Source organism: Scomber japonicus, chromosome 16 (genome assembly GCF_027409825.1).
Source record: "Scomber japonicus isolate fScoJap1 chromosome 16, fScoJap1.pri, whole genome shotgun sequence".
Classification (NCBI taxonomy): domain Eukaryota; kingdom Metazoa; phylum Chordata; class Actinopteri; order Scombriformes; family Scombridae; genus Scomber; species Scomber japonicus.
The window spans coordinates 31694822-31722663 of NC_070593.1; the positions used below are offsets into that span (position 1 = coordinate 31694822).

Here is a 27842-nt window from a genome sequence, read left to right on the forward strand (position 1 = left end):
CAGAGTTTAACTCATGGACACATCAGAGTGGAAAGGGATAAAGAAGAAGAGCTGTGTGGACAGATGAAGTCAGAAAAAGAGGATTTGAAGCAGATCTGGGTCACTTTTCTCCTCTGAACATTTGTGGATTCCTTTATTTACTCAGATTCCAACCAAACCTTCTGTGGATTACAACTGTGGATCCTCTCTGGACATTTAACATGACGTCAGCTCTAATGGAGATGCCACAGACTGATTTAAGATTCAGAATAACATTCTGTTTTAATACTGAATTTTCAGCCTAAAAGCTCTGTCACGGTCTGGGTTTGCGGAGCCTTGATTCAGCATTGTTTCTTGACCTTTAGTCCCTTGTTTTTTTCTCTTTCTCTCTCTCTTTGGATGATATAAAACATGTATAGACAGCACCAGTGTCTACACAATCACTGAGATTGTTGTTTTTTTTTTAAAATCTTCAGTGATAAGCAGCTGTTATCATGTTGGAATGACACACAGTGAAAGCAGAGCGAATCATCTGTGTTATAGATGTTCAACTATCACCTGACTGATGGCATCTCACTGCATCACATAGAGCTGGATCTGTCATCACAAAGGTAAGAAACCAGGAATGATCATACACTTCATGCGTATGTGTTTTATCGGGACCTGTGTCTAGGATTTTAGCGATGCCGAGCTCAAGAGTCTTCAAACATGACGGAACCAAACACATTTTTGACTTGTCACCAAAAAGTGTTAAATGTTAAGACATATTTGATCAGAATCAGAATCAAATGTATTGTCATTATACAGGTAGTACAATGAAATTAGAGGCAATGCCATAAAGTGCACATGAAAACATACAGAAACCGCATTCAGTCCATTCACACATACAATTGCACAGTTAAAAACCTGAGTAAAAACAGTGTAGTAATATAAATAATAAAAACATAAATGAATATTGCAGTTGCAGCAGCAGAGGGTTAATGCATGTTTGTGTTCAGCAAGGTTATGGCTTTGGGGAAGAAGCTGTTTTTGAGTCTGTCCTTGATTTGATACATCTGTATCGCCTCTCTGAGGGTCGGAGGTCAATCAGTTGAATCAATTCTCGCCCTGTTGAGGCATTGTGTGTTGTATATGTCACTTAGGGAGGGGAGAGGGCAGCCAGTGATCTTCTGAGTCGACTATGCAGTATGTTAACAGGCTTTCTATGCAACATCTGTAGAAGGACTCCAGCGGCTTACCTGCCAGATTGTTCGTCCTGAGCACCCTCAGGAAGTGTAGTCGCTGCTGGCCCTTCTTAATGATAGCTGAGGTGTTTGCAGACCAGGAGATATCAGCAGAGATGAGGTGGTTCCTCTCCACACAGTCACCGTTGATGGAGAGGAGGGCGAGTTCAGCTCTGTTCTTCCTGAAGTCAATGATGATTTCTTTGTTTTTTGTGATGTTCAGCATCAAGTTGTTTGCTGAACACCACACTGTCAAATTCACAACCTCATTCCTGTAGCTGGACTCGTCTCCTTAATCCAGGAGAGTGAGGGGAGGCCCAAGTCAAACAGCTTGGTGACCAGAATGTCCAGGATGATAGTGTTAAATAGTATTATATACGTTATATATTTACCTATCAAATTCAATCCCAGCCAGTATGTCCATGTGGGCCCAACATGGGTTATATGTGGGCTACCTGGGTACTTAGTGGACATGGGCTTGAACTGGGCAAATTTTGCAGGTCCCACATGGTTTCAGTAACATGGGCCCCATATGTGAAGCCCATGTGGGCTGACTGTATGAGCCCCATAAGGGATGTAAGTGGGCTAAGTGGGCATGGGCATAAACAGGGCAAATTGCATGAGCCCCATATTGTTTCAGAAACATGGCCTCACGTGTGAAGCTTATGCGGGCTGGCTAAATGGGCCCCATTTAAGCTCAATTCTGATCCCACCATTGAAACTGCGGACAAACCCACTTGGGACCCATATTTGCAGCCCAAATGTAACCCTTGTGGGGCCCACATGGACATGCTGGCTGGGATATTCTGTATCTTCCCACATAATGAACTAAATGATGTTTCAAAGTCTCTGTCTTCATAGTGGTGAAACAACTCAGATCCTTACTGAAGTAAATGTACCAGTATAATACTGTAAAAATACCCCATTACAAGAAAATTCAGCATTCAATTCCTACTTAAAGTTCCCCTCCACTCAAAAATGTGCTTTGCTTCTTGTTCCTTCAGTTGAACGTTTGAGCGTCACAGTGCAGAATGATGAATGTGCAGAGTTTGTCACTAGAAAGCTGTTTTACATTCACCTGCTGAAAGTGGAAAGTTTTTCTGACCTCATAGAAAATCTGAGTTCTTGGGGTGTGCATACAAGCATGATTTGTGACATCACAACTCATTTGGTGCCAATCCTGGTCCAGTATGCATGCCACTTACACAAGTGTGATGTAGGGACATGAAGCCTCCAGTGCACACACATGGAATGGACATAAACGTGAAGTAACTTTTGAAATTAACATGTTTGCATATTCATAGATTTTGGATTTTTCAATGAGGGAGAATATATAGAAGTAGTAGTCTGTTTAATGGGGTGATTTGACTTTTTTGTGTGTGTCTCCTACTTGAACTGAAAAGTCTTTTCTCATTGATTGTGCACTATAGGGTATACTGGCCCTCAGATGCCTCCAATCTAGTTATGATGTCACAAATTATGCTCATAGGTACGGCTATTAAACTATCATGCATATACATCATTGTGCAATGAAGCTCAAATATCCAAATGAAGGAAAAATAGGGAAAACATATTTTTGAGTCCTAATATACTCACTTGATGTGCAGATATACTACAAGCATTATGTACAGAACTAGAGTAAACAAAAAGTCATACTTGCAGATACTAAATACATAAAATAGAGCATATCAGGCACCTTGTATAATACATATGTTATGTTAGTGTAGAATGTAACCTGCCTTAAGAGCTTTATCTATCAGTATTCTTTCTTTTATATATAGACTTGTATTCTGTTTTACTTGATTAAACTAGTTTACAAGTACATTCAACTACAATGAGACTTGCATGAGACATGTGTGTTGTGTGTCAGATTTACTGTTAAAGAAAGCTCCCTAGCAAATAATGTGTGGTCAGTTAAGTAAAAGTGAGCCTCTCTGTCTGACCTTGGTTGCTTGTGTTGTGTTGGCCTTTTGAACCTGACAGATTTGCTATCTGAGGCAACAGTTTGGTGTACAAATAAAGAGTACACAGACTTGCTGTGTGCAGTTGAGTTTGTAGTTTTACTGTTACAGCTAGCAGGTCACACTCACTGTAGCTTGTTCAGTCACCTGATCCAAGATAGGTATTCAATTATTTTGATAATTTCTGATTTGAGGTTCACATCATTGCTGGCATCAAACCTCCATGTGGCCCTTGAAATCTGCAATTCATTCAATCATACAATATAAAAGTGTGTGACCTAACAAACTACAATGGACTAAAAACGAGTGCAACCTCTACATGATGATGATATATTCAGATCAGTACTTTGCAGCTGTTTCATTAGCTAAATAAAGATGCATAAAGATGTGTTGCTGTAGCAAAACTACTACACAGTACTAATAATATTTTCCTTTTGTCAACAGTGAGTTGATACTAACTAGTTTTGTGTGTGTATCAAGGCCTGTTATCCTGTATTCCTGCAGACCTTTCATTGTTTATTATGTCTGGCTTGTTCAGGTCATAACAAAGAGGGCTGGTCCACATAGTGACTGTTTAATTAAGCAATTTCTGTCTAAAACATGTCCAGGATTATTAAAAACACATCACTCAGTCACACCACTCCACTGGAAGACATCCATTACCATGAACACACACAGTATAGTTCATTTTTGACTCAAGAATATTCACTAGAGATGAAAATAGTTTTCTGTTAGTACCATTTGAGTAATATTTAAAACTATAGTGACCAGCTGTCATAGGGAATTAGTGAGATTTACATATACTCTCTCTCTATATATACATATGATCTGTTTTTAAAGTGGACCTAATATGCTCATTTTAAGCTTTAAATGTGTATTTTGCAACTCTAGATTACCTTTGCATTAGCTTTGCACAGTTAAAAAAATCTCTTATTTATGTTGTACTGGTCCTTTATGCAGCCCCTCAGTACAGTCTCTGTCTCTAACAGGCAGTCTCAACCCCTGTCTCTTTAAGGCCCTCCATGGCCAGCTGTTTGGAAGCCTGCAGAGGGGCAGCCACTTACTGCTTATGAAAATCCAACTATTAAATGACCACAACAATGGGAGAATTTTATTGTGAAGAATTTACAGGAAATTAAAATGACTGAATTGGCAGTGCTTCATTAGCTGAACTACAAACAACTGAAGCAACATTGTATGAAGATGTTTGAGCTCTTTGTTAAGGTTGGTTATTAATAATGATGTTATAATGTTAGCAGAGTGGAGCAGTGAGCTCACACACTGATGACCATATACACTGTTGCTTTTGTTGTTGTTTTTTTCGTGGGACTTTCTTGACCTTTAAGTCAAATCTTACTATGTAATAAGGTGGAGGACTGAAGACTGACATCCCAGTTTTAATTAGTTTGCTCATCAGGTTTTTAGAGGGATCAGGTTTTTCCTGAAAACCCGACCCTTCTAAAAGATACACTTGAGTCAGTCAGAAGAAAGAATTCTTTGAGATGAGGAGATACATGTCTTGACCAAGCTTGACACAGGTATCATAAATCATCTTAGGCCAATTCCTAAGCTTTTAATGCTTTATCTAAGGTTATAGAGTAGTGTTGTAGATCTTTTTAAACCAAAACAATAAGAAATTCTAAAATCAGGGTTCCACAGATATCATAGCACTGCATTCTTCTAGATTTCAGAACAGTTTTTAGAACTGTTGATAACACGTTTCTCCTGGATCACTTGACAAGCCTTGTTTGGTTCAATTCTTATATTTCAAACAGATTATTTCATGGGGTTCTGCACGGTTGAGTTTCAGAGACAGATCAGGTCAATCATATGCAACCAGACTGGATCCACCTTGGAGAGGAATCTCTGACATCTGATTGTAAATGTTGTAAAACCAGGACATTCACACCAAAGCAACACAACACAACACAGATGACCATTTCCATAGCAGTAATGCACTGGCATACCTCACTACTCACTACTTCTGCATTGATATATTAGGCTGGTTTTCTGTGTTTTATTGGCAAGAAAAAGGAGGAAGTGGAAGACAGTGACAGTGAAATGCTAGCAGGAAATGGTTCCTAGCTTTACTTCTTATTTTGCAACTGGGCAGAGCATTATCACCACAAATTATTTTACTTCCTGATTGACTGAAGAGATATAGCTATGTCCTTATGTTCTAAAACTGCTTGGTGATTAGATGAAAACAATAATAATTAAAGCTGCAAGCAGTGGTGAACGGGCCCTCACCCCCCCATGCATGTCAGTTTACAGATACAATATGGCTTCGCGCTGGTCAGCACTCGGGCCCTAATAATAAAAATAACTTCATTTTTTAGCACATTTAAAAAACATAGTTTACAAAGTGCTTTGACACACAAAGCAAGTCAGTACAATACAAAGCAAGATAACACATAACACAGAAATGAAATAAAAAGAACCAGGCAATGGCTTCAGACACTTATCAGTTCACACTACTGCAATGTTCTTCATTTCACAAGCTATCAAGCAGTACTTTAAGCATTGTAGAAGTTCTTCCCTTAAAATACCACCAGACCCCTCAGACCATCCCACCATGTTGGCTGTGTCCCGTGTGTAGAAGACTGGGGACAGAGATTTTTAGTTAGGGTTAGGGTTAGCCTAAAACACTTAACACTCACTTTTATTCTCTGGCTTTTACTTGTGTTTAACCTCTTAGCTTTTTGAAGTGCTATATATAAATAAAATGCACATTAAACTTAAAGACTGTGTAAAGTGAATTCAAACATTTTCTTCTAAACACATTAAATAGGTCATACATGTATTTCTAAAAAAGATGTAAAAAGCATTTCAACCATTTAGATTTGAATTGTGGAGCTAGGCTTCACAAACTGTGTTTCAACATTTCTGTGCTCAGGATTTAGTGGACGGGTCTGAAAAGCACTCCTGCGTTCCTGCTGCTGTAGAGGTATAAATACCTTCAGCACAAACTACTACTACTGCAGTCTACAGTTAGCCAGTTAGCTGAGTTAACCTCTGAGCTAGCCACCGAGTTAGCTGCCGAGCTAGTAGCCGAGCTAGCAGCTGAGCTAGCGGCAGAAAGCTCTCAGACGTAGCGTCCATGTTTCGGATAAAGGTGGTGACTTTGATTGACAGGTGACACTTGGTAGGGGGCGGGGTTTCAGCTAACTCGGCGGCCACGCCCACAGTGTTTGGGAGCAGAGAAATAGGCTGATTTTTACACAACGTTGAAGCCTAATTTCATATATTTGGTGATTTTTTTAATCATTCAAATTTGGCAGGGTGGTTAACAACACACTTTTCTGTGGTATGTCAAACTCAGAACACATATTTATTCTTACTTTACACGGACTTTAAAATAAATGCCATAAAAATAATGAAGTTAGCAGCTACTGACAGATACAGAGGAACATGTGGTTAGCTGCTTCATCGACAACACAGATCGATGTTGGGAAACAAAGTTCCAGTAAATAGTTACTGATTGAACTGTCCTTGAGCGAGACAGCGGCTCCAGTGTAGCTCCAGGACTGCTGACTGCTGCTGACTGCTATGTGGCTGACACTGACCTTTGACCTCCATGCAGAAGAGCTCAGGCCAAAGAAAACCTACTTTTCCCTGCAGGGATCAATAAACCCTTCGAACTCATCTGAGCATCAGGATGAATTGTAACCCTCCCATTAATCTATACATAACATGAACACACTCACACTGTGCTGATCATTATTAGAGTCCTGCAGCAATCATTGACATGCTGTTATGTAAAAACATTTACGTGATGTGACTGAGGCAAGGAACCTGAGTGTACACTGTCATCCATTATGAGACTAATAATGGTGATTTCAGTCAGTCAGTGTTTCCAATATTTTAGTTCAGAAACAAGACATTCATTCAACAAATACTGGCCACATATTTTTGTTGTTGTTATGATTTATTTGGCAGGGACAGTGCACATCAATCAACATTGTAGTTTACACCACAATGTAAATGTGACAGAGTTAGCCCAGAGGTTAGTTTTCATCTGCAGTCAATGGCAGGTCAACAACTTAGCCAAACCAGTTTCCTGATCAGCTGCTTGTTGTTGTACAGTGTTCCTCAGATTTCTCCACAGTTCTACACAAGTTAGTTTTAGGTTTGCAAGCTGATGTACAGTAAATCACTTGAAACTCTTGAAATCTTTAGGTGGTACTGTACAGGCTGCTGCATGTCTGAACAGCAGGGAGCCATAATTCCAAACGATTCCAAGAGATCCTGATCATCCATAAATGAATTCACAGGTTCACAGAGAGTCAAACAATCATTGTTAGCTATCCAGTCACAGCCAGATGATATGAATAACTGTTTCCAGAACAGAATATCCACCAACAATACAGCCTCAAATGAATACATTTGATCAGTAAAAACTCAGCATAAGTTGAACTCCTTTCTGCTGTGAGCCAGTCAGTATCCTGCCTCTCCTAAAGCTCCTGTCACCCTTGTCTGACCCTCACAGGAAGCTGTTCTGTAATCACTTTGTGTCATTAGCAGCACATATTTGGACTGTCGGGGGAGCCAATCATTAATGTTGACTATATCAGTCAAATTAGCTGCTTTTTTCTTTTATTGACACTGACGCCATCGTCTCCTACCAGCCACACAGCTGTTCACAGCAGGCTGCTGACTGTGGAATATGAAATCACAAGGTGTGCCTGAAAATATTTATACATGTCCGTTTTTTACAGCTCTAACATGTAGAAATGTGTCAAATGTGACCATTAACAGTATGTAAGATGTAAATCACCTCAATATCTGACATGCAACCTGTTCAAACCTGTCATTTAGTAATGTTAGTATGATGTGACAGAGTAAGCAGTTAGCTCGTGTGGATCAAGTTATCCTTAGCTATAACTTTAATACAGAGTTCAAATTAAAAAGTTTTTTTTAAGTAAAATGTTATGCAATAAAAACTAACTTTAACTTTAAAAAACTAACAAAACAACAACAATCTGAACTCATAATTTGTCCAAACAGTTAAAACTACAAATCTATAATCGTATTCATGTTTTCTTTTCAAGCACACTTTATTAACATCTCATAAGTGATATCCTCCTCTCCTATATCTTAGTATGACAAAGGACCAACAAAGTGTCACTTTGGCTGCAACACAGCTTGATAAACTGAAACTGTTATGTCAATAACTCCCTCCCAATTACTCTAACTCCCCCACAAATCCCCCAAAAGAACTGGATTTATATAGAAGAGGATCTTAATTCTGATAACATATACCTGCATATAGACTCTAACTACTTTTATAGTCTCACTTACTGGTTCCGATTTTGCTGATTCAGCTTAAAAAGTGAGTGTGATATTGAGTGTTGAGTATTAGTAAGTCACCCACTGAGCCATACAATCTGTATTCCCATCACCCCGTGGTGTGAAAGCAATGATGAACAATAACACTGATTGATGGAACCATTATTTTGTACCACAGGACATTGATTTATGATTAATATAGAAATGAAGATCACATAACTCCAACTTACTTGAGCTTACTTTCTCAGTCTATCTCAGTTGTAACTCTTACACCCTTCATTACGTATACTGCTGTCCCATCCTAATACAAAACCAAGTTATTCTTGTTCAATGACGTGATGATGAGTGAGTCACTGTTTCACAAAGCAGTATGTGGTCACAGTTTTACCCTCCTGTTGTTGGAAGGAAGGAAGGAAGGAAGGAAGGGAGAAAGGAGGGACAGAAGGAAGGAAGGAAGGAATGAGGAAGGAAGGAAAGAAGGATGGAAGGGAGAAAGGAGGGACAGGAGAAAGGAAGGAAGGAAGGAAGAGGGAAGGAGGGGAAGAACAAAGGGAAAATTAAAGAAAGAGGGAGGAAGGAAGGAAAGAAGGAACAGTAAAAAGAGATGGGAGGACAACAGGAGAGTTAAGCAACAGATCATTACTACTAGCTCTCAAACAATAAGGAATAAAAAGATAGTCCTTACAACTGCAATTGTTCATATCACCACTTACACACACATAAGCACACAATACATCACAACATGTAACATAAGCTGCTACAATGTGTACTAGCACTGTGTAGCTGGTGAATAATGTACACAGTAGAAACATGTAACCTTGTATATTCAGCGCATGTGTGAGGACTGTGGAAGGATTCACTGTTACACTGAAACTGTTTTCAGTCAGACAACATACCAAAGTGCTGTGTGCATAAATCAGAGCCTTAAATAAATGATCAAGCACAGGAGTGTTGTTGATGTGCACTGAGCCGCACCTCATGACTCAGTGTGAACAAGACACTTCCTGTTGCGGCTTGTTAATCACACCCAAAATGAATGTGTGTGCCTCTGGTTGTGTTCTTTTTTGTGTGTGTGTGTGTGTGTGTGTGTGTGTGTGTGTGTGTGTGTGTGTGTGTGTGTGTTCATGTTAGTGCATTGTGTGTGTAGATGAAAATGTTAAAGACATATTTGCGGGTTTGCAAACCAATAAATATTAATGTTCATTTATATTGAAGAGGGTTAGGCTGTGTTAAGGTAGGTAAGGTGTTAAGCTACTAGAAATTATACTTTAATGTCATCATGGCACTATGATATTGAACTCTGTGTTCTGAGGTTGGAGTTCTGGTTGTACATTAAGCCTGTATCTTTGAATGAACTTAAAACTTAAAAATGCTCAGCTGTTACAATTTACTCAAAAAGAAAAATCTATTTAGAAATTTGAAACAAAAAGTTCTGAGTTCATAGTATTTTTAATGGAAAGCAGCTGAAGCTGGTCTGCAAATTCCACCAAGATGTAATTTGACTTAAATGACTCAAACTAGCTTTATGACTACCTATTACGATAATAATAATTACAAAAAAAAACTATAATAATAACTTTATTTGTATGGTATGCTTTACAACAAAATAAAAAACATACATCAAGTGTTTCAAATTGAAGGAGCCTAAAATGAGCATAGAGAAATGTTAATAAAGAACAAAAAACAAAGATGAAAGAAAAAGAAACATTAATGTAATATTTGATGGAAAATAAAAATAGCATAATTTCAAAATAGTAGCTAAAAATAGAATACAAGCAATATAAAGAATCAAGTAAAATGAAACATTTTAAAAGGAGTTTAGTTCAGCAGCAGATGATCACAGTGTTCTTGAAGGCAAATAGTAAACATGATGTTAGCCATGTAGCTTGACCTGAAACTTACAGGAAATCAGTGCAGAAAGGCTCAAACTGGACTGACTCCTCTTAGGTCTGGTTAATAGCTGAGCTGCTGAGGTTTTAATGAGCTCAAGTCTCTCACTGACTTTTTTCAGGAGGTCAGTAAAAATTGCATTACAGTAATCACTATAATTGAGATAGATTGCGATGAAGGCATGAATCAGTTTTTCTATTATTATTTTTCAGATTGCTATTGTCTGATCAATATGTATCAAATTCTACTAAATTCTTATGAAATCGGCCATGAATGGAAAGGATCCACATACTGGAATAAAGCCACTCTAGTAAGAGAGAATAGAATCTAAATAGTCAAGTTTAAGATAAGACAAGTTAAAAGACAAAAAAAAAAATCAAATAAATAATGATACAGTGTAGGTGCACTGTTTCAGTTGCATGATGGTGATATAATGATGAGCTGTACACTGAACACACATTCTCTGAATGTGTAATGTCTAGCCACAGGCAGTCAGTCTGTCAGTTATACTTACATCATGCTTGACTTGGAGTTTGTGTGTCTGTAGTTTAGAAAATAGTTTAACTAGAGTTACATCTGTGTCCTAAGGTGTGTTGGTAAGTCTGGTCAGCAGCAGTTCTATGTGTGTGCACACTCAGAAGATACAGTATGTATTTATCTCTGATGAACAACAAGATATTTCAGGTCCTTCCTCCTTCCAGCTGTCAGACTGTCCAACCAGCACTGCTCCCAGTAGACATTATATATTCTCACTTTAAACCTGTGCAATAACAATCTCAACTTTGCTTATTTACTTTTGTACATAATGTTACTATTGTTTACTATATTTTTTACTACCATTTTTTTCTATTGCTTTTGTAATTACTTATTATTTATTGTTCTTTGTTCTTTTTATTGACACTTTTTTTATTGTACACTTTGCTGCTATAATATTGTAAGTTTCCCCATAATGGGACTAATAAAGGAATATCTTATTTTAATTCATGAATCTATATTCTATATATATAACAGACACGCAGTTTAAACACACAACTGTGTATCATAAAAACTATGTGAACAGTGAGTTTACATAGTGACTTATAGTTCATATGCTGGTGTAAATGAATGTGTTTGATGGTATACTGTAGCAGTGATCCTCTGGGCACCATGAATATCAAACCCATCAACATGACAACATCTGTTCTTTACTCACACAGTAACACATCCATGACATTATTGGCAGGATGATACACCAGTGCTCATTGGTTAAGCAGCTTAAAGACATCCGAACTAAAATATGAGGCGTTGTGTTTTGTTTAGGATACTTAAAGTCTGAGTAAAGTAAGAATAAATATGTGTTCTGAGTTTGACATACCACAGAAAAGTGTGTTGTTAACCACCCTGCCAAATTTGAATGATTAAAAAAATCACCAAATATATGAAATTAGGCTTCAAAGTTGTGTAAAAATCAGCCTAGCTCGGCGGCTAACTCAGCTAACTTGGTAACTATAGACTGTAGTAGTAGTAGTGTGTGTGCTGAATGTATTTATACCTCTACAGCAGCAGGGGCGGGTTTATGCTGATTTTCAGAAGCCTAGCTCCACAATTCAAATCTAAATGGTTGAAATGCTTTTTACACCTTTTTTATTAATACATTTATGACCTATTTAATGTGTTTAGAAGAAAATGTCTGATTTCACTTTACACGGTCTTTAAATAAATGTCTGTTGTGTGTGTTTTAGCTGGGAGTAACTGACATCAACATTGATCTTTCATTTTTCCTTCCAGCCACTACTTCTGATAACACTGAGGCTGTAACCATGGCAACCCGCGGGAAGCAGCAACAAGCGCGTGGGTTATCGTCCCTTTTCTCTTGTTGCTTCAAAGAAAGTAACCAACCAGAGATAACCTACTGCCATGATACCATCACCACTATGACTGTACTGGAGCCTACCCTGCCCATGCCCCCCCTTCAAGAGCTGGACTCTATGTTCACTGAGCTGGTGGTGAGCACACAACCTGTTTGTTCTGAACACTGTTTATTCATATGTGCCTTCAAAGATCCATCATTATTAAATAACTTCTTACCCACTGTTATCCCTCTCTTCCAGGATGAACTGGACCTTACAGAGGAGCACAGAGGAGCCATGTTTGCTTTGCCAGCAGAGAAAAAATGGCAGATTTACTGTAGTAAGAAAATGGTAAGAAATGTCCCAATGCAAAAATGTCCCAAAAAACATCAAAATGTCCCTGTAATGATCCAGAGGACACTAGTGTAGTGGACAATATCTACACATAAACATTTTTAAAATGTATTTTATGTTATTTTTGATCATTACAATTTTGTTTAAAAAAGTTCATAAGCCACAAAGTTATGATCTATCATTCAATCTATCATGACTAGTGAACTACAACATACCTGCAGCCTGTGGTCTACAGATGAGACACAGCTGGATTTATTGTCTGCATGTAAGTATATGCATAGCCCTGACCTGTGTGTGCATGTGTGTGTGTGTGTGTGTGTGTGTGTGTGTGTTTCAGGAAGCAGAGGAGAATAAAGATGCAACCAGCTGGCCAGAGTTTTATATTGACCAGCTCAGATGCATGGCTGCTGTGAGTAACACTCGATCTGTTTTTCAAGATTCAAGATTCAAGATGCTTTATTTGTCAGTCATCATGTCAGACATGTGAGCGAGATATAATACTCAGGTCTCAGGATTTGAAAATAAATTAAATCTAATTAAAAACAAGCTAAAACAGGCTAAACATCATATACAGGCTAAAACATACAGTATAGTTAAAGTGCATTAGTTTTAAAAGAAGAGAAAGTGCAGCATCACAGACAGAGTGGTTTAAAGTTCATTAATCAAGACAGAGTCGAACAGTTTAACATCCCAATGTATTCACAGACACAGAAAGACCAACTTTATAGCCGTGGCTCAGGAGGTAGAGAGCAACGTCCACTAAGATATTGAACCCCAAATTGTGCCATCGGTGTGTGAATGTGTGTGTGAATGATTAGTTCCCTCCTGATGAGCAGGCACCTTGCATGGTAGCTCCTGTCATTAGTGTATGAATGTGTGAATGGGTGAATGTGACATGTAGTGTAAAAGCTCTTTGAGTGGTCAAAAAGACTAGAAAGGCACTATATGAGTACAGTCTATTTACTATTTAATTGCATTGCTTTATAATAGCTGAAAATAGCACTGATTATTAAAGTACATTTTACAAATGTAAACCACACATGGGTCCCCATGTGTGGTATAAGTTTAAAGACTGTGTAAAGTGAATTCAGACATTTTCTTCTAAACACATTAAATAGATCATAAATGTATTAATAAAAAAGGTGTAAAAAACATTTCAACCATTTAGATTTGAATTGTGGAGCTAGGCTTCACAAACTGTGTTTCAACATTTCTGTGTTCAGGATTTAGTGGGCGGGTCTGACCTAGACATAGCGTCCATGTGTCAGGTAGAGGTGGTGACTTTGATTGACAGGTGACACTTGGTAGGGGGCGGGGTTTCAGCGGACTTGGTGGCCACTCCCACAGCTTTTGGGAGCAGAGAAAGAGGCTGATTTTTACACAACTTTGAAGCCTATTTTCATATATTTAGTTATTTTTTTAATCATTCAAATTTGGCAGGGTGGTTAACATTCAACACACTTTTCGGTGGTATGTCAAACTCAGAACACATATTTATTCTTACTTTAAATGGACTTTAAATATTTATTATATGGACCAAAAATAAATAAATTAAAATACAGTTTTTTTTAATTATTGTTATTTTTGATATGATTTATAACACAACTTTGATTTCAAGTTGTATTGTAAGTAAATTCATGTGTTAAGTGATAACACAGAGCCTTCCTATCTTACACTATAGTTTACCAACACTTAGTTCTAGTGATGGATCAAACATTCTCCATTACTGTCTCTGAGTAAGTTTGTAGTCTATCTGGAACAGTGACACATTGTGAGACATTACTTTCATCACACCCCTCCCCCCTTTCTCTCCCACAGAGGAAGACTCTGCTGGCGCTGGAGGATGAGGAAGAAGAGGAAAGACATAAGGACATAGAAGGTCTGAAAACAGCTCTGAGGACTCAGCCTATGAGGTACAGTGAGTCCACTTCTAACATCAACATGAATCTGAGTATGTAGAATATAACAATAACCTGACAATAACTCTGATTTATCCTCCTAAGCTTTGTAACACGCTTCATTGAGCTGGACGGTCTGTCCTGTGTCCTCAATTTCCTCAAGTCAATGGACTATGAGACAACAGAGTCTCAGATCCACACATCACTCATTGGCTGCATCAAAGCACTGATGAACAACTCACAGGGCAGAGCTCATGTGCTGGGACACTGTGAGAGCATCAACATCATCGCACAAAGTCTGGCCACCGAAAACATCAAAACCAAGGTACACAAACTACTTCATAGACTACACTGTATCTGTCTAGTATCCAGTGATTATTAGTGGACCTTCTCTTCTGTCTGCAGGTAGCAGTGTTAGAGATCCTGGGAGCAGTGTGTTTGGTGCCAGGAGGTCATAAGAAAGTTCTGGAAGCCATGTTTCACTACCAGACGTTTGCCTCAGAGAGAACACGCTTTCAGGTCTGTTTGTGTTTGTTTATTTGCTTGTGCTTCACATGTCTGTAAAAAGGACAATGCAAGTGTTTATTAAATAGATTAATATTAGTCTAATGTTTGAACACAATGACCCAAAGTCTGAGCGCTCCAACGCTGGAATTTTGCTTCCTGTTCATGTTGAAATGACCAATAAACTGAATCCACAGCAACTGAGGAAAAGAAAAGTACACATGGAAACTAGCCAAACTGAGGCGAATGTCAAACGAACTATAAAAAGAACAACTAAATCTATGTATTGAATATAAGCATGGAATATGTGATGCTTTATGGTGGTATGAGCTGAGTATGTTCTGTTGTGTGTGCAGAACCTGCTGACAGACTTGGATAGATCTACAGGTCGCTACAGAGATGAAGTTAATCTGAAGACAGCCATCATGTCCTTCATCAATGCTGTGCTCAGCCAAGGAGCCGGAGAGGTGAAGAAAGTTTCCTATATATCTGCATTTTGTATTTTATGCACATAATAGAATATAATCTGTGGGTGTACTAACTACTTCCCCTCACTTCTCTCTGTGGCAGGAGAAAAAACTAATATTTTATGTGTATTCTTGTCTGTAAGAAGGTGGAATATTTGATTCCATATAAATCTAGGAGAAAGATGTTACCTAATGTTTTCTGTTGCAGTAATGACTTCAAACTCTATTACTGCTTTATTGAAAGTATCCTGGATTGACAGTCAATCAGTCCTCCAGCACTGTGTTCTATATCACCAGTAGCTATGTAACCCTTTTAAAGTATATTGAGGTGCATTTTATTTATTTTAGGTGTGTTTTTGGACATTCATCTAAAGCAATCAATTCTCTTCATCTTGTTGTCATGACCTGTGATAAAGATTTTAATAATGCAGCCCATACATCAATGGAGAGAGTAGACAGGAGTCCAGGATGTCTTGTATTGAAAAGGTTTATTTACTTATTTTTTGATCAAGGAGAAGTGAATGAATGATCAGTACACGTTATGTTCTGATGCTTTATTTCCTGTTCTTTTACTGCTAGACAATAACTCTACATTGCTATGTGTGCGTGTGTGTGTGTGTGTGTGTGTGTGTGTGTGTGTGCGTGTGCGTGTGTGTGTGTTTTCAGACCAGTCTGGAGTTCCGTATCCATTTACGCTATGAGTTCCTGATGTTGGGCATTCAGCCGGTCATTGACAAACTCCACTCCCATGAGAATTCTACCCTGGACAGGTACGTCCTCATTTAGAGTGCTAACATGTATACTTATACATCATGTATATATGGAACTAACCAGCTGAACAACAGGGCAGAAGAGTGTTTGTGCTTTGACTTTATTTTAATTTGTTTCTTTGTTTTCTTCCAGACATCTGGACTTTTTTGAGATGTTGAGAAATGATGATGAACTCCTGCTGTCCAAACGCTTTGATGCAGTAAGTAATTTATTCAAAACTTTATAACCTGGGTATAAACCTATATAATCTATATATTACATCCAGTAACCTACAGTGGCAGGGAAGTGCAAAACATTACATTACATTACAAAGTGGAAAACTATTATATATCATAAAACACAACGACATGAGAACACTTTGACCAAGGACAATGCATTATTGAACATGAGTGCAGAGACAAACTGACATAATCTTCACAGAAAGGGAATGTAACAAATACAGGAAGTGATGCAGAATTGATAATGTGAGCGACAAACTCATGTTGTTTTCTGTGGAGTTTAATGTTTAATGTTATGTTTTGCCCATTTCGTGGACAAACGTATGAGAACAGTTTTGCTTTTCATGTGGACGGTCTCTAGAATGTCACAGTCCATGTTCTGTCACCATTAATGCCATTGAAGACTACATGAACTGACTGTGCTCACCATCCACGCAGCTCACTTTATCACTTATGTCACTTCTGGTGTTTGGTACTTTCCCTTTCTGGGTAAATTTGTTTGGGGACTGCAAAAAGCCATCTTGTCAATTAGTTAGTCTTTTTACACTTCCCGGCCACCATAGAAACTAGCTGAGCTGATATTTTTATATGCCAAAGATAAAGGCAAGATAAAGAATTACACAGTATTCTTTTATAATAAAATACATACCAGCTCTTCTCGAGCCTTACATTTCTTTCTGATGTCAAATAAAATGTGGAAATGCAAATTAGATGTTAATGGTGTGATGATGAATGTCTTTCTGTGCAACAGGTTCATATAGAAACTAAAAGTGCGAGTCAGATGTTTGAGCTGATCAAGAAGAAGCTGAGTCACACTGAAGCTTACCCTCACCTCCTGTCTGCACTGCAGCACTGTCTCATGATGCCATGTAAGGATGTCTTAATATACTGTATACTAACTTATCCAACTTGAAAATGATCCATGTGTGTATCAGCTTGTCCTCTCTGCTGACCGCTCTGTGTGTATCTAGACAAGCAGAGCAGCACCACCGTTCAGTACTGGGTGTTGTTGGATCGAATAGTCCAGCAGCTGGTTCTACAGACAGACAAAGGTGAAAACCCAGATGTTGCTCCACTGGAGGACTTCAATGTGAAGAACATTGTCCGCATGTAAGTTTCCAGTGTTTCTACTTTAGACTGCAGAGAAGCTTCTGTTATTGTTTTTAACATAAAATCTAAATGTTAAGATTAGCTAAGACGTTTTCATTGTTCCTCAGTTTGAATAGTGTGAATAGTAAGACAGAAAAAACAGTACATGTCTGAATGGTTGACCTGGTGGCTCTGTTATACTGTGGGGGGCATTTTGCTGTCATGGTTTGGGTCCACTTGCCCCCTCAGAGGGAAGAGTGACTGCAAATCAATAGATAGTAATTGTGAGTGACCATCATTAACCTATGATGAATCATTTCTATCCTGATGGGAGTGGTATCTACCAGCATAACAGTGTCCATCTATAGGTACAAGAGGTTGATATACAGTAAAGTCAAATACTACATGAAATCATCATTTCACTGACAAACATTTAAAGCGATGGTTCAGCGTAATTTCGACCTAGCCTCATATGCACCATTACGCCTACCACCATTAACACCGCCTCAGCCCTTTTTTTTCATTTGGTGGCAAATTAGTGGAGTTAGAGCTATCAGTCGAATGTCTTAGTACAGGCCCTAATGGAACCAACAGTGTATCTGGTAAATGGCCCCACTAATAATGCCTGGATTGTTATCAAACTTCTACAGTAGTACAAATAGGGTCTTCACTCATAAATCCATGCATTGGAAAGTTTGTAAGTACACCAGGAGTTTATTTAACACTTACCTATTGGCTTTTACTCTGCTGCTACTACTAAAGCTGTAAACATCATCGAAATCTCACACACCGAAATACTGTGTGGTCGCTCGAGATCCCGCATAGAGCACCTTCGAAATTGAGCCACTCTAACTCCACCAGTTTGCAACCAAATGAAAAAAAAGTGCTGAGGAGGTGTTTAGATAGACGTAATGGTGCATATGAGGCTAGGTCGAAATTTCGCTGAACCATCACTTTAATGTTTTGTCATTTTGACAACATGAACAAGAATATCATGTAACATGTTTAAGAGTGTAACATTAAGACTAAAAAGGTTGCTGCATTGGATTTTAGATTTAGGTTGTTCACCCTTGACACCAGTGATGAAAAGTTCACTTATACTGCAATAATTCATGATATAAATGATCTTATGAGTAGCAGAGATACATCTATGTTGTTTTAAATCTTTAGCATACATTCCACAATGCTTTATTTTTTGTTTGTATGTACAGGCTGGTCAAAGAAAACGAGGTCAAACAATGGAAGGAACAAGCAGACAAAATGAGAAAAGGTAAACGCACACACACACACACACACACACACACACACACACACACACACACACACATTGTATATACACTATATACATGCAGAGGGATGCCTCTCCAATCCTCACTTTGATAACTTAACTCCAGTTTGTAGAATGAACTACATGTTTTTTAATTTCTTGTCCGTTTTATTTTGTTCTTTCCCTCAGAACATCAGAATTTACAGCAGCGCTATGAAAAGAAAGAGAGGGAGTGTGAGGCCAAGAATAAGGAGAAAGAAGACATGATGGCCATGCTGAACAAGATGAAAGACAAACTGGTGCGGGAGAGCAATGACCACAAGCAAGCTAAACAACAAGTGGCAGAACTGTCTGCTCGGCTGCAGCAGCTCAGCTCTGTATGTTCATTTACCCCAGCATCACACTGATCATTTATCTGTCTGTTCATCATGATTCCATCTAAAGTTCTTCTTTTCTGTTGTCTTGTTAGAACTCCAGTGTTCCAGGTGGACCTCCAGTGACATCTAGTGGAGTAGTACCTCTTGCTCCTGTCAATTATGTCTCTCCTCACCCTCCTCTTCCTCCTCCTCCTCCTCCACCTCCACCTCCTCCTCCTGGAGGCCCGCCAGGTTTTGACATGGCTCCATTTGCTCCACCTCCTCCTCCGGGAGCTCCATTAGGAGCTGCCCCCCAGAAGAAGAAGAATATTCCTCAGCCATCAAATCCACTGAAGTCATTTAACTGGAGCAAACTACCTGAGGTACTCACCACTGTCAGGCCCGCTTTTACTATTATTATTATCATTAACTAATGCTGCTACAACTCCTACCATTACTATCAGTACTGCTGTAATTATACAATTACATACACATATTACATACACCACTACAGTGCTGCTATTGTTATTACAACTGTAAGTCTTACTACTATACTAATTCCCATGTATTTAAACTAGAAGTCCATCCGTCCATTTTCTTTACAATCTATCCTCTAGATAGCAAGAGAGTCAAACATACGGCCCGTGGGCCAGAACAGGCCTGCCAAGGGGTCCAATCCAGTCGACTGGAAAATTTTGCAAAGTATAAAAATTGCAGAAAAATAAAGTTTTTTTCCACCCTGACCATAATCTCATCCAAGCAAAAGCAACGAATACATATTTCAGTTATATTCATATTTAACATATATTGAACATCAATCAGCATCCTCTGTCCAAAATAATCTGAATAAGATTGAGACATAGAAAATAAGAAGACAGCAAAGCACTCATCTTGGAAAAGACAAAATGCCTTTATTTTAAGGGCAGGACATTTTAAAAACTGTACTTCTATGCGTTTCGGCTAAGGAGCCTTTATCAGGAAGAGAGCAATGAATCTGCAACAAGTCAGGTTAAAAAACAAGTGACATCCAACAGGTGTGGACAATCAACAATTAGCCAGTGGACTCAGACAAAGGAAGCAGAAGATTGAGACATAATTGAGATCTGTTTTATAAATAGATGTTTTATTACAGTAAAGTTATATTATATATATTATTTATAGATCATTATGAAGTGGTTTTAGAGATCAAACTGGGTTGTATGTGACCCTTGAACTCAAATGAGTTTGACACCCCTGCTGTAGAGGATTGGGGGAGAGGTGGAGCTGATGTCAGCTGACACTGGGTGAGAGACAGGATACAACTGGACAGGTCATCAGTTAATCACAGGGCTGACACCGACAACCAATCATACTCACATTGGTGTGTGGGAGGAAATCCACACAAAAACACAGACATGCTTTCATTCATGCATTCTTGGATCCAATCTCAGCCGATACTGGGTGACAGGTGGGATACATCTTGGACAGATTGCCCATCAATCACTGGGTTAATATATATATAATATATATATATGTATAGACAGACACATTCATACCTATGGGCACACAGGCATGAGTATAACATGTAAACTGGACTGACTACTACACCACTATGCTGCTCAGTATGTGTTTAGCTAGATTGTTGGCAATCAATCCAACAGCTGAGATATTTTATTCTGTCTACCAAAGTGGTAGATCCACACCACTAGCATGGCTAACGGAAGCTCCTGATCATCAAACAGCAGCTAACAAGTTTCCTTTAGGAAAACAGTAGCTCATTGAACAGTGATTTAAGAGCTATGGAGATGTTTAGGGTTAGGGTTAGCTACAGAGAGAAGTTTGTTGTTTTTTTTTGTCACACTGTATTATTGTTTGTTACAGAACAAGTTAGAAGGAACCATATGGAAAGAGATTGATGATCTTAAGGTATTCCAAGTCCTGGATCTTGATGACTTCCAGAAGACCTTTTCAGCTTACCAGAAGCCACAAGTAACATTTTACACACTGCACTGACATGAAACATAAAACATCTCTAGCATGCCTTCAGCAATAATGGAATTTTCTCTTTTGCCTCCATTCACTTTCTTTGCTTCATTGACATGTCCATTCATCCATTCATAGATTTCTTTTCACTGTGTCACAACTACTAATTTACTATTCATGAATAAATGACTTTCTTTCCTTTAGAAATGATGTGCTCATAAGATGCACAGTTACTTTAAGATAGTGACCTTACATGACCTAAATAAATAAATAATACCAATCTTGATGTGACAGAGATGTGTTATAATGTATTATAATGTATTATATTGTGACACATTTCATTATACAGAAAGAGGCTGAGGATGACCATGCTGCTGTTAAGAAAGCCAAGGAATTGTCAGTTATTGATGGTCGCCGAGCACAGAATTGCAACATTCTGCTCTCACGGTCAGTGTTTGTGTGTGTGTGTGTGTGTGAGGATTATAAATGACTTAAAAAGAAAAAACACAGTTTGTTGCTACTAGCAGGCTGGACATGTTGCTGGCTGGTAGAGAGAAAGGAAACAGGTGTTTCAGGTTTTAAGTAATATTCCATGTATATGTTACAGACTTAAGCTGACCAACGAGGAGATCCGTCATGCCATCCTGACCATGGATGAACAGGAAGACTTACCTAAAGACATGCTGGAGCAGGTATCTACATTGGAGATTTAGATTATTTAGGCTCATACATGTTACAGTAAAATGCACTAATGATTGTTTGTGTTTACGTGTCCATGTGTGAAGCTTCTGAAGTTTATTCCTGAGAAAAGTGACATTGAGCTGTTAGAGGAACACAAGCATGAGCTGGAGCGTATGGCCAAAGCAGACCGCTTCCTGTATGACATGAGCAGGTACACACTGAAACACACACAGCCTATTTTATCATGCATAGTGATTTTACACAGCAGTTATAATACTTTTAACACTTCACATTAACCTTAAAAAATATTTATTTAGAATCAAAGAAGTTCAATTCATAGTTAATTCTCACGTAGTCCCATAAAATAGGGTTTAAAATAGGCTTAACTCTTGCTGTAATCATTATTGTTGTTCATACTGATTTCTTATATGAAGCTTCAGCATCCAAATGATTCAAATCTTCATCTTCTATGTTTCAACGTTACAGTGTTTTTAGTAGCAAAGTCTTTTTGTTCCTATACTTCCACCACAGCTCAACAGGAAACACTAAGAGGGAATCTGATGGTAAAAAGACTTTAAATGTGTCAGATATCACTTGATATGAATAACTCACACTAATGAAGCTCAATTGAAGCTGATTAAATGACTGTGTGGACACATTATTGTCCTCCTTCACTTCCATTGAAAGCACATTTGAAGATCTTCTAATCAGTATGAACAGGATGAATGATTACAGAGAGGAAAACCTCTCTCACTGTTATATGGACTGACATCTGACTGCTGTTATAAGACACAATGGAAAATTGTGATCCAATTGTTTAAGTACGGAGCCCCTCTGGTGTCATAGTCAAAAAAAAAATTAATTGTGGCCACAATATAGCTATAACGTGTGCATGAAATACTAATTTGTTGCCACAAAATAAGTATAACATACGCACGAAATACTAATTAGTAATATTAATATCATTCCTGAACAGCTGGGTAAGCAAATTGAGTGCACCTTCTCTAGAACCTGCAATAGCCTACATTCGGACCAAATTCTGTTCACAGTTTCAGCTTGAAATCATCTTTAAAAACCTTTTTCACTGATCATCTCCTTTGAAAGTAGCATCATGTGTGTCAGACTTTCAGCTGAGGGAATACATAGTTGTATGAACCGCAGCGTTTAATGATGCAGTTACAGTAGCGCTCTGTATGTATCACGTTACCAAGGGAACCTATAGCCTATCAGTGATCAGAATCTAGTTTGTATTGATTTGCAGGTTGTTGTTACTCTGACTGAACTACTAAGTGTGTCTGTAGTGTTCTCTGGACATTTGTCCATAAAATCACAGAAGATTCAAAGTTCACTATATTATTGATCAGTCTGACAAAATGTGCTATAATTCATTTAAACCATTATGTTACTGTTACATAATGTTACATTACTTTGATGATGTTTTTATGCTTGGTCCTGTTTTACACACTGCTATATGACAGCTAATAGAACCCTGATTAGAAAATTGCACAATCCTTTATTACCACAGATAATATCTGATCAATAAAAATCATTCCACTTTCATTTGCCAAAGACTAAAGTGATTTCATAGGACAGTGTCAGAGCTTTAAATCAGCTGCATCAAGTTTAAAGTTTCAGAGCTCTATAATGTGCAGCTGTCACCAGAACTACAGGAGGCATTGAGAGTGCACCGAGCACCCAGAAATGATATTAATATTATTAATTAGTATTTCGTGGCCACAAATTAGTATTTTGTGCGCACATTATAGCTATATTGTGGCCACAATTTAAATGTTTTTTTGACCATGATACCAGAGGAGCTCTATATTTAAGAGATACTTCATATTTGAGTTTTACTGTTTATTTTCTTCTCTAGAATCAATCACTATCAACAGAGACTGCTATCTCTGTACTTCAAAAAGAAGTTTGCAGAGAGAGTGGCCGAGGTCAAACCTAAAATCAAAGGTACCGTTTTCATCTGTTTACTGAATTAATGAATGCAAGTAAATGTTTGAGAAGATATCATGTTATGAATGAATGCATTTCTCTCAAGATTTCTATTACATCTGTTTTAAAAAGTATTAGATATTACAACATTGCAACATGCAAGATAATGCAACCGTGATCTGTGTGTAGAGAGGAATGTATGAAGACATCTTGTGTGACATTCCCTCCTTATCCTCGTGCTTTCAGCTCTGTCTCTTGCCTCCATGGAGGTGGTGCAGAGCAACACACTGCGTCAGCTCCTGGAGGTGGTGCTGGCCTTTGGGAACTACATGAACAAAGGACAGCGAGGGAATGCCTACGGGTTCAAAGTCTCAAGTCTCAACAAGATAGCTGACACCAAGTCAAGCATTGACAAGTATAGTTCACGGCATGGTTTCATATATTACAGCCCTTTTTCATAGAAGGCATGTTGACACTTGACAGTATGAAAAGCACAGGTGTAAATTAAAGTGTAATTAGCTGCTTCAGTTTCAGGGTCCTAGTATTACACATGCTTGACTCACTGTCATGTTCTCATGGTTTATGGGGACCTGTGTTTTTTTTCCTAGTGCAAGAAGTCAAAATGTGTGCTGTGAGGCCTGTTTGCTAGTTTGAGAAGTCTGAGGAGTGATAATTGACTGATTCATTAGTACGGTGTGTGTGTTTGTAGAAATGTCACTTTACTCCACTACATGATCAGCGTATTGGAGATGAAGTTCCCAAAGGTGTCAGCCTTCAGTGAAGAGTTACAGAATGTTCCAGAAGCTTCGAGAGTCAAGTAAGAACTAACAGACACAAATATAAACACACACACACAGTATTCACTACTCACTACTAATCACTACTCAAAACTCATTTCTACAGACTAGCTTTTATGTGATATCATCTGCTTGATTGTTCGTTTTGCTTATTGCTAGTGTCTTTTATTTAAACTTATTTTACTTTGTCTTATTTATTTTATATATATATATTTACATTCTCACTATCTCCAACTGTATTCCATTGTCCTCTACTCTCATCTTGTCAATGCCAGTCTTGTTACCTCTCTCTATGTTGTGTGTCTTGTTTTTTTATTGTAATGTTTTTGCTTGCCTTGTCTGTCAAAGCACTTTGAGAACCTTTTGAAAAGGTGCTTATATAAATTAAGTTATTATTATTATCATTAGGGCCCGAGCACTGACCAGCGCGAAGCCCTATAGTATCTCTAAACCGACACGCATGGGGGGGACGAGGGGGACAAGGGCCCGTTCACTGCTGCTTGCAGTTTTAATTATTATTATTATACCAGTGGCTGCTGTAGACACAGAATCCAGTTACACATCAAGCATATTGAAAATATTCCCTTATTATATTTGTCAAGTACAGCAGAACTGGTAATAATAATATTAAAATAATATGATATTGCTTTCCCATATAGACTTTTAAATGATTCATGGTAGCAAACTTGACAACAAAACTGGGTCTCTGCCCCCTGACTGCTATTAAGACAAGAACTACAAATCAGATGTTACCTTTACTGTCATGTTACAGTCAATTCCTTTCATCATTACCTCTTCCCACCCACGTCTCTCTTTCTGTCATCGTCTCTCCAGTATGACAGAGTTGGAGAAGGACATTGGCAAACTGAGAAGTGGTCTAAAGAGCGTTGAAGCGGTGAGAGAGCTTTGAATTGAAATATTAAACATATTTCAGTATTGTCTGAGAATGTTTAGTCAATTAAGAACCTGTAAACCATTTATCTCCAGGAGCTGCAGTACCAGGCTCAGTCCTCTCAGGGGCCTTCTGATAAATTTGTCCCTGTGGTCAGTCAGTTCATTACTGTGGCTTCCTTCAGCTTCTCTGAGGTAGAGGAGTCACTCAGTGAAGCCAAAGAACTGGTGAGTGGGCTTCTAGCTAATGCGATTTACAGTGTTACATTGCCAACATCATCTCAAAGAGACATTTTATTAATTGGTTGGTTGTGGTTAGTTGGTGTTAATTGGCTCAGTAAGCAATAACATAGTGGTAGATTTGTGGTAGATTTAGAGTGATGTGCAAGATAGTGCTTTCCACCAACATCATCTGGCTACTTGTTTGTGTTTTCACTGTTGTGTGTTCTTCTGTCCTGTGTAATGTCTTCTCGTATTTCTGGAATTTTTATCAATGCTACATTGTGTAGCAGTTTGTAGACAATCATTGTAACTTCAGTGTAGTGACTTAAATTACGAGCAGAATATTTTTACCATATATTTATCAGTACTAATAATACTAATAACAACAATAATACCACAATAATAATAATAACTTGCACCTTTCATTCATAAAATTCAACGCAAAGTGCTTTACATTTAAAGCAATAAAACAGGAGCAAGCAAGTACAGCAAGGTAATATAAACAGCATGGGTTAAAATAAAATAAAAATGAACACAAATAATAAATAAATACATTTAAATATATTTAAAAGGAGAAACTAAATAAAAACTTGGTTTGTGGAGGCTTGGGCACGGTCAAACCATGTCAGAGCCCTCCGTGGCTGATATGGTATTAAAAGTTCAGTAATGTGTAAAGGTGCTATACAATTTAAAGCACTGTAGACAATTAAGACCTTAAAATCAATTCTAAAAGAAAAAGGAAGCCAGTGCAGGTCAGCTAAAACAGTTGGACTCCTCATTTCTCTCTGTTGTTATTCTTACTGGACTAGGCTTTAAGCACATTATGACTAGATTATTAAAGTGCATGTGATAGCCATAGATTAAAAGTCAACTACAAGTCTTCAAAATGATTCATTACACTCCTGTATTTGACTTGTGTGTATCATCTTTTTTTCTCACTCTTGACGTCTCTTGTTCAAGTTCGCAAAGGTGATGAAACATTTTGGAGAAGACCCATCCAAGCTGCAGCCCGACGAGTTCTTTGGGATTTTCGACACTTTCCTCACTGCCTTCTCAGAGGCTCAACAGGACAACGAGAACATGGCCAGGCGCAAGGAGGAAGAGGAGAAACGGGCACTCGTAGAAGCACAGGTTAGAAGTTACATAGGCACAGAGATGTACTGTAGGCAGATGTCATTAATAGGATACACCACTGATTTCTACATACAAGTGTTGACTATTACCCTGTTTCCATAAACTGATACCAAGTCTGATGATCACCTCATTCATGGATACATGAGTAAAAATATGAAATAAATCCTGACATCACATCCTCCCCTTCTCTTTCTCCTCTCAAGATGAAGAAAGACAGGGAGCAGAAGGCGAGGAAAGCCAAAGCGAATGAAGATGGTGAGGGGGGCGGTGAGTTTGATGACTTGGTGTCTGCTCTGCGTTCTGGAGAGGTGTTCGATAAGGATCTTTCCAAAATGAATCGAAGAAAACAGAGGAGACAAAACATGTTCGACAACAGCCGGGAGAGACCGGCAACAAAACTAAACTAGTGACAGAACACTATGTCAACATGACAACAGCACCTAACTAGAACTGTTACAACCCTTGTGAAACACATGAACCTGTCAGTAGCACGGTGGTGGGGAAGGTTGATGGATGCACAGAATTCAAGAAACTCACAGGCATGAACTGCATGAGATCTGACTTACAGATCTCAACAAATGCTTTTAAAGTCTATGGGCCCCATTTCAACGATCTAATCGTGTTCTCTTTGGGGCGTGTGCAAATCCACTTTTGCCATTTTAACAGCAGGATAATGGTCAATGTGCCAGGCGCATGGTCTAAAAGAGTTGGACTTAAGTCCTCTCATTAATCATAGGCGTGTTTTGGGCATAACATGCGGTTAACCAATCAGAGTGTCATCTCACATTCCCTTTAATATCCAGGAGCGATGTCACTTTGGCAGATTGCTATTATAACAACACATTTGTCAAGCAATGTGTTTCAAGAATAAAACATGAGTTTCATTTACTGAAAAGAAAGTTATAACTAACCAGTGTGATGAGTGTAGAGGTGTGTGTGTGTAGTTATAACTAACCAGTGTGATGAGTGTAGAGGTGTGTGTGGTTATAACTAATTAGTCTGATGAGTGTAGAGGTGTGTGTGGTTATAATTAACCAGTGTGATGAGTGTAGAGGTGTGTGTGTGTGTGGTTATAATTAACCAGTGTGATGAGTGTAGAGGTGTGTGTAGTTATAA

General features: G+C 38.3%; 1 protein-coding gene across 2 annotated transcripts; it reads left to right on the plus strand.

Moving 5' to 3' along the window:
- daam1a (dishevelled associated activator of morphogenesis 1a) lies at positions 1-27643 on the plus strand. 2 transcript variants are annotated; one of them, XM_053335737.1, is made up of 26 exons: positions 1-590; positions 12110-12327; positions 12433-12522; positions 12863-12934; positions 14344-14438; positions 14529-14748; positions 14829-14942; positions 15284-15394; positions 16061-16164; positions 16298-16364; positions 17135-17252; positions 17355-17493; positions 18684-18742; positions 18929-19116; positions 19209-19478; positions 20956-21063; positions 21407-21504; positions 21665-21749; positions 21843-21949; positions 23612-23700; positions 23929-24097; positions 24392-24499; positions 25314-25374; positions 25467-25598; positions 26553-26723; positions 26930-27643. In XM_053335737.1, exons 2-26 carry the CDS (start codon positions 12142-12144, stop codon positions 27131-27133), a joined length of 3165 nt encoding a protein of 1054 aa, XP_053191712.1. In that variant the 5' UTR covers positions 1-590; positions 12110-12141; the 3' UTR covers positions 27134-27643. The 2 variants fall into 2 exon arrangements, with proteins under 2 accessions (XP_053191712.1, XP_053191713.1); XM_053335738.1 differs by lacking the exons at positions 25314-25374; positions 25467-25598; positions 26930-27643 and having other exon boundaries at positions 26553-26700.
- Positions 27644-27842: the final 199 nt, after the last annotated feature.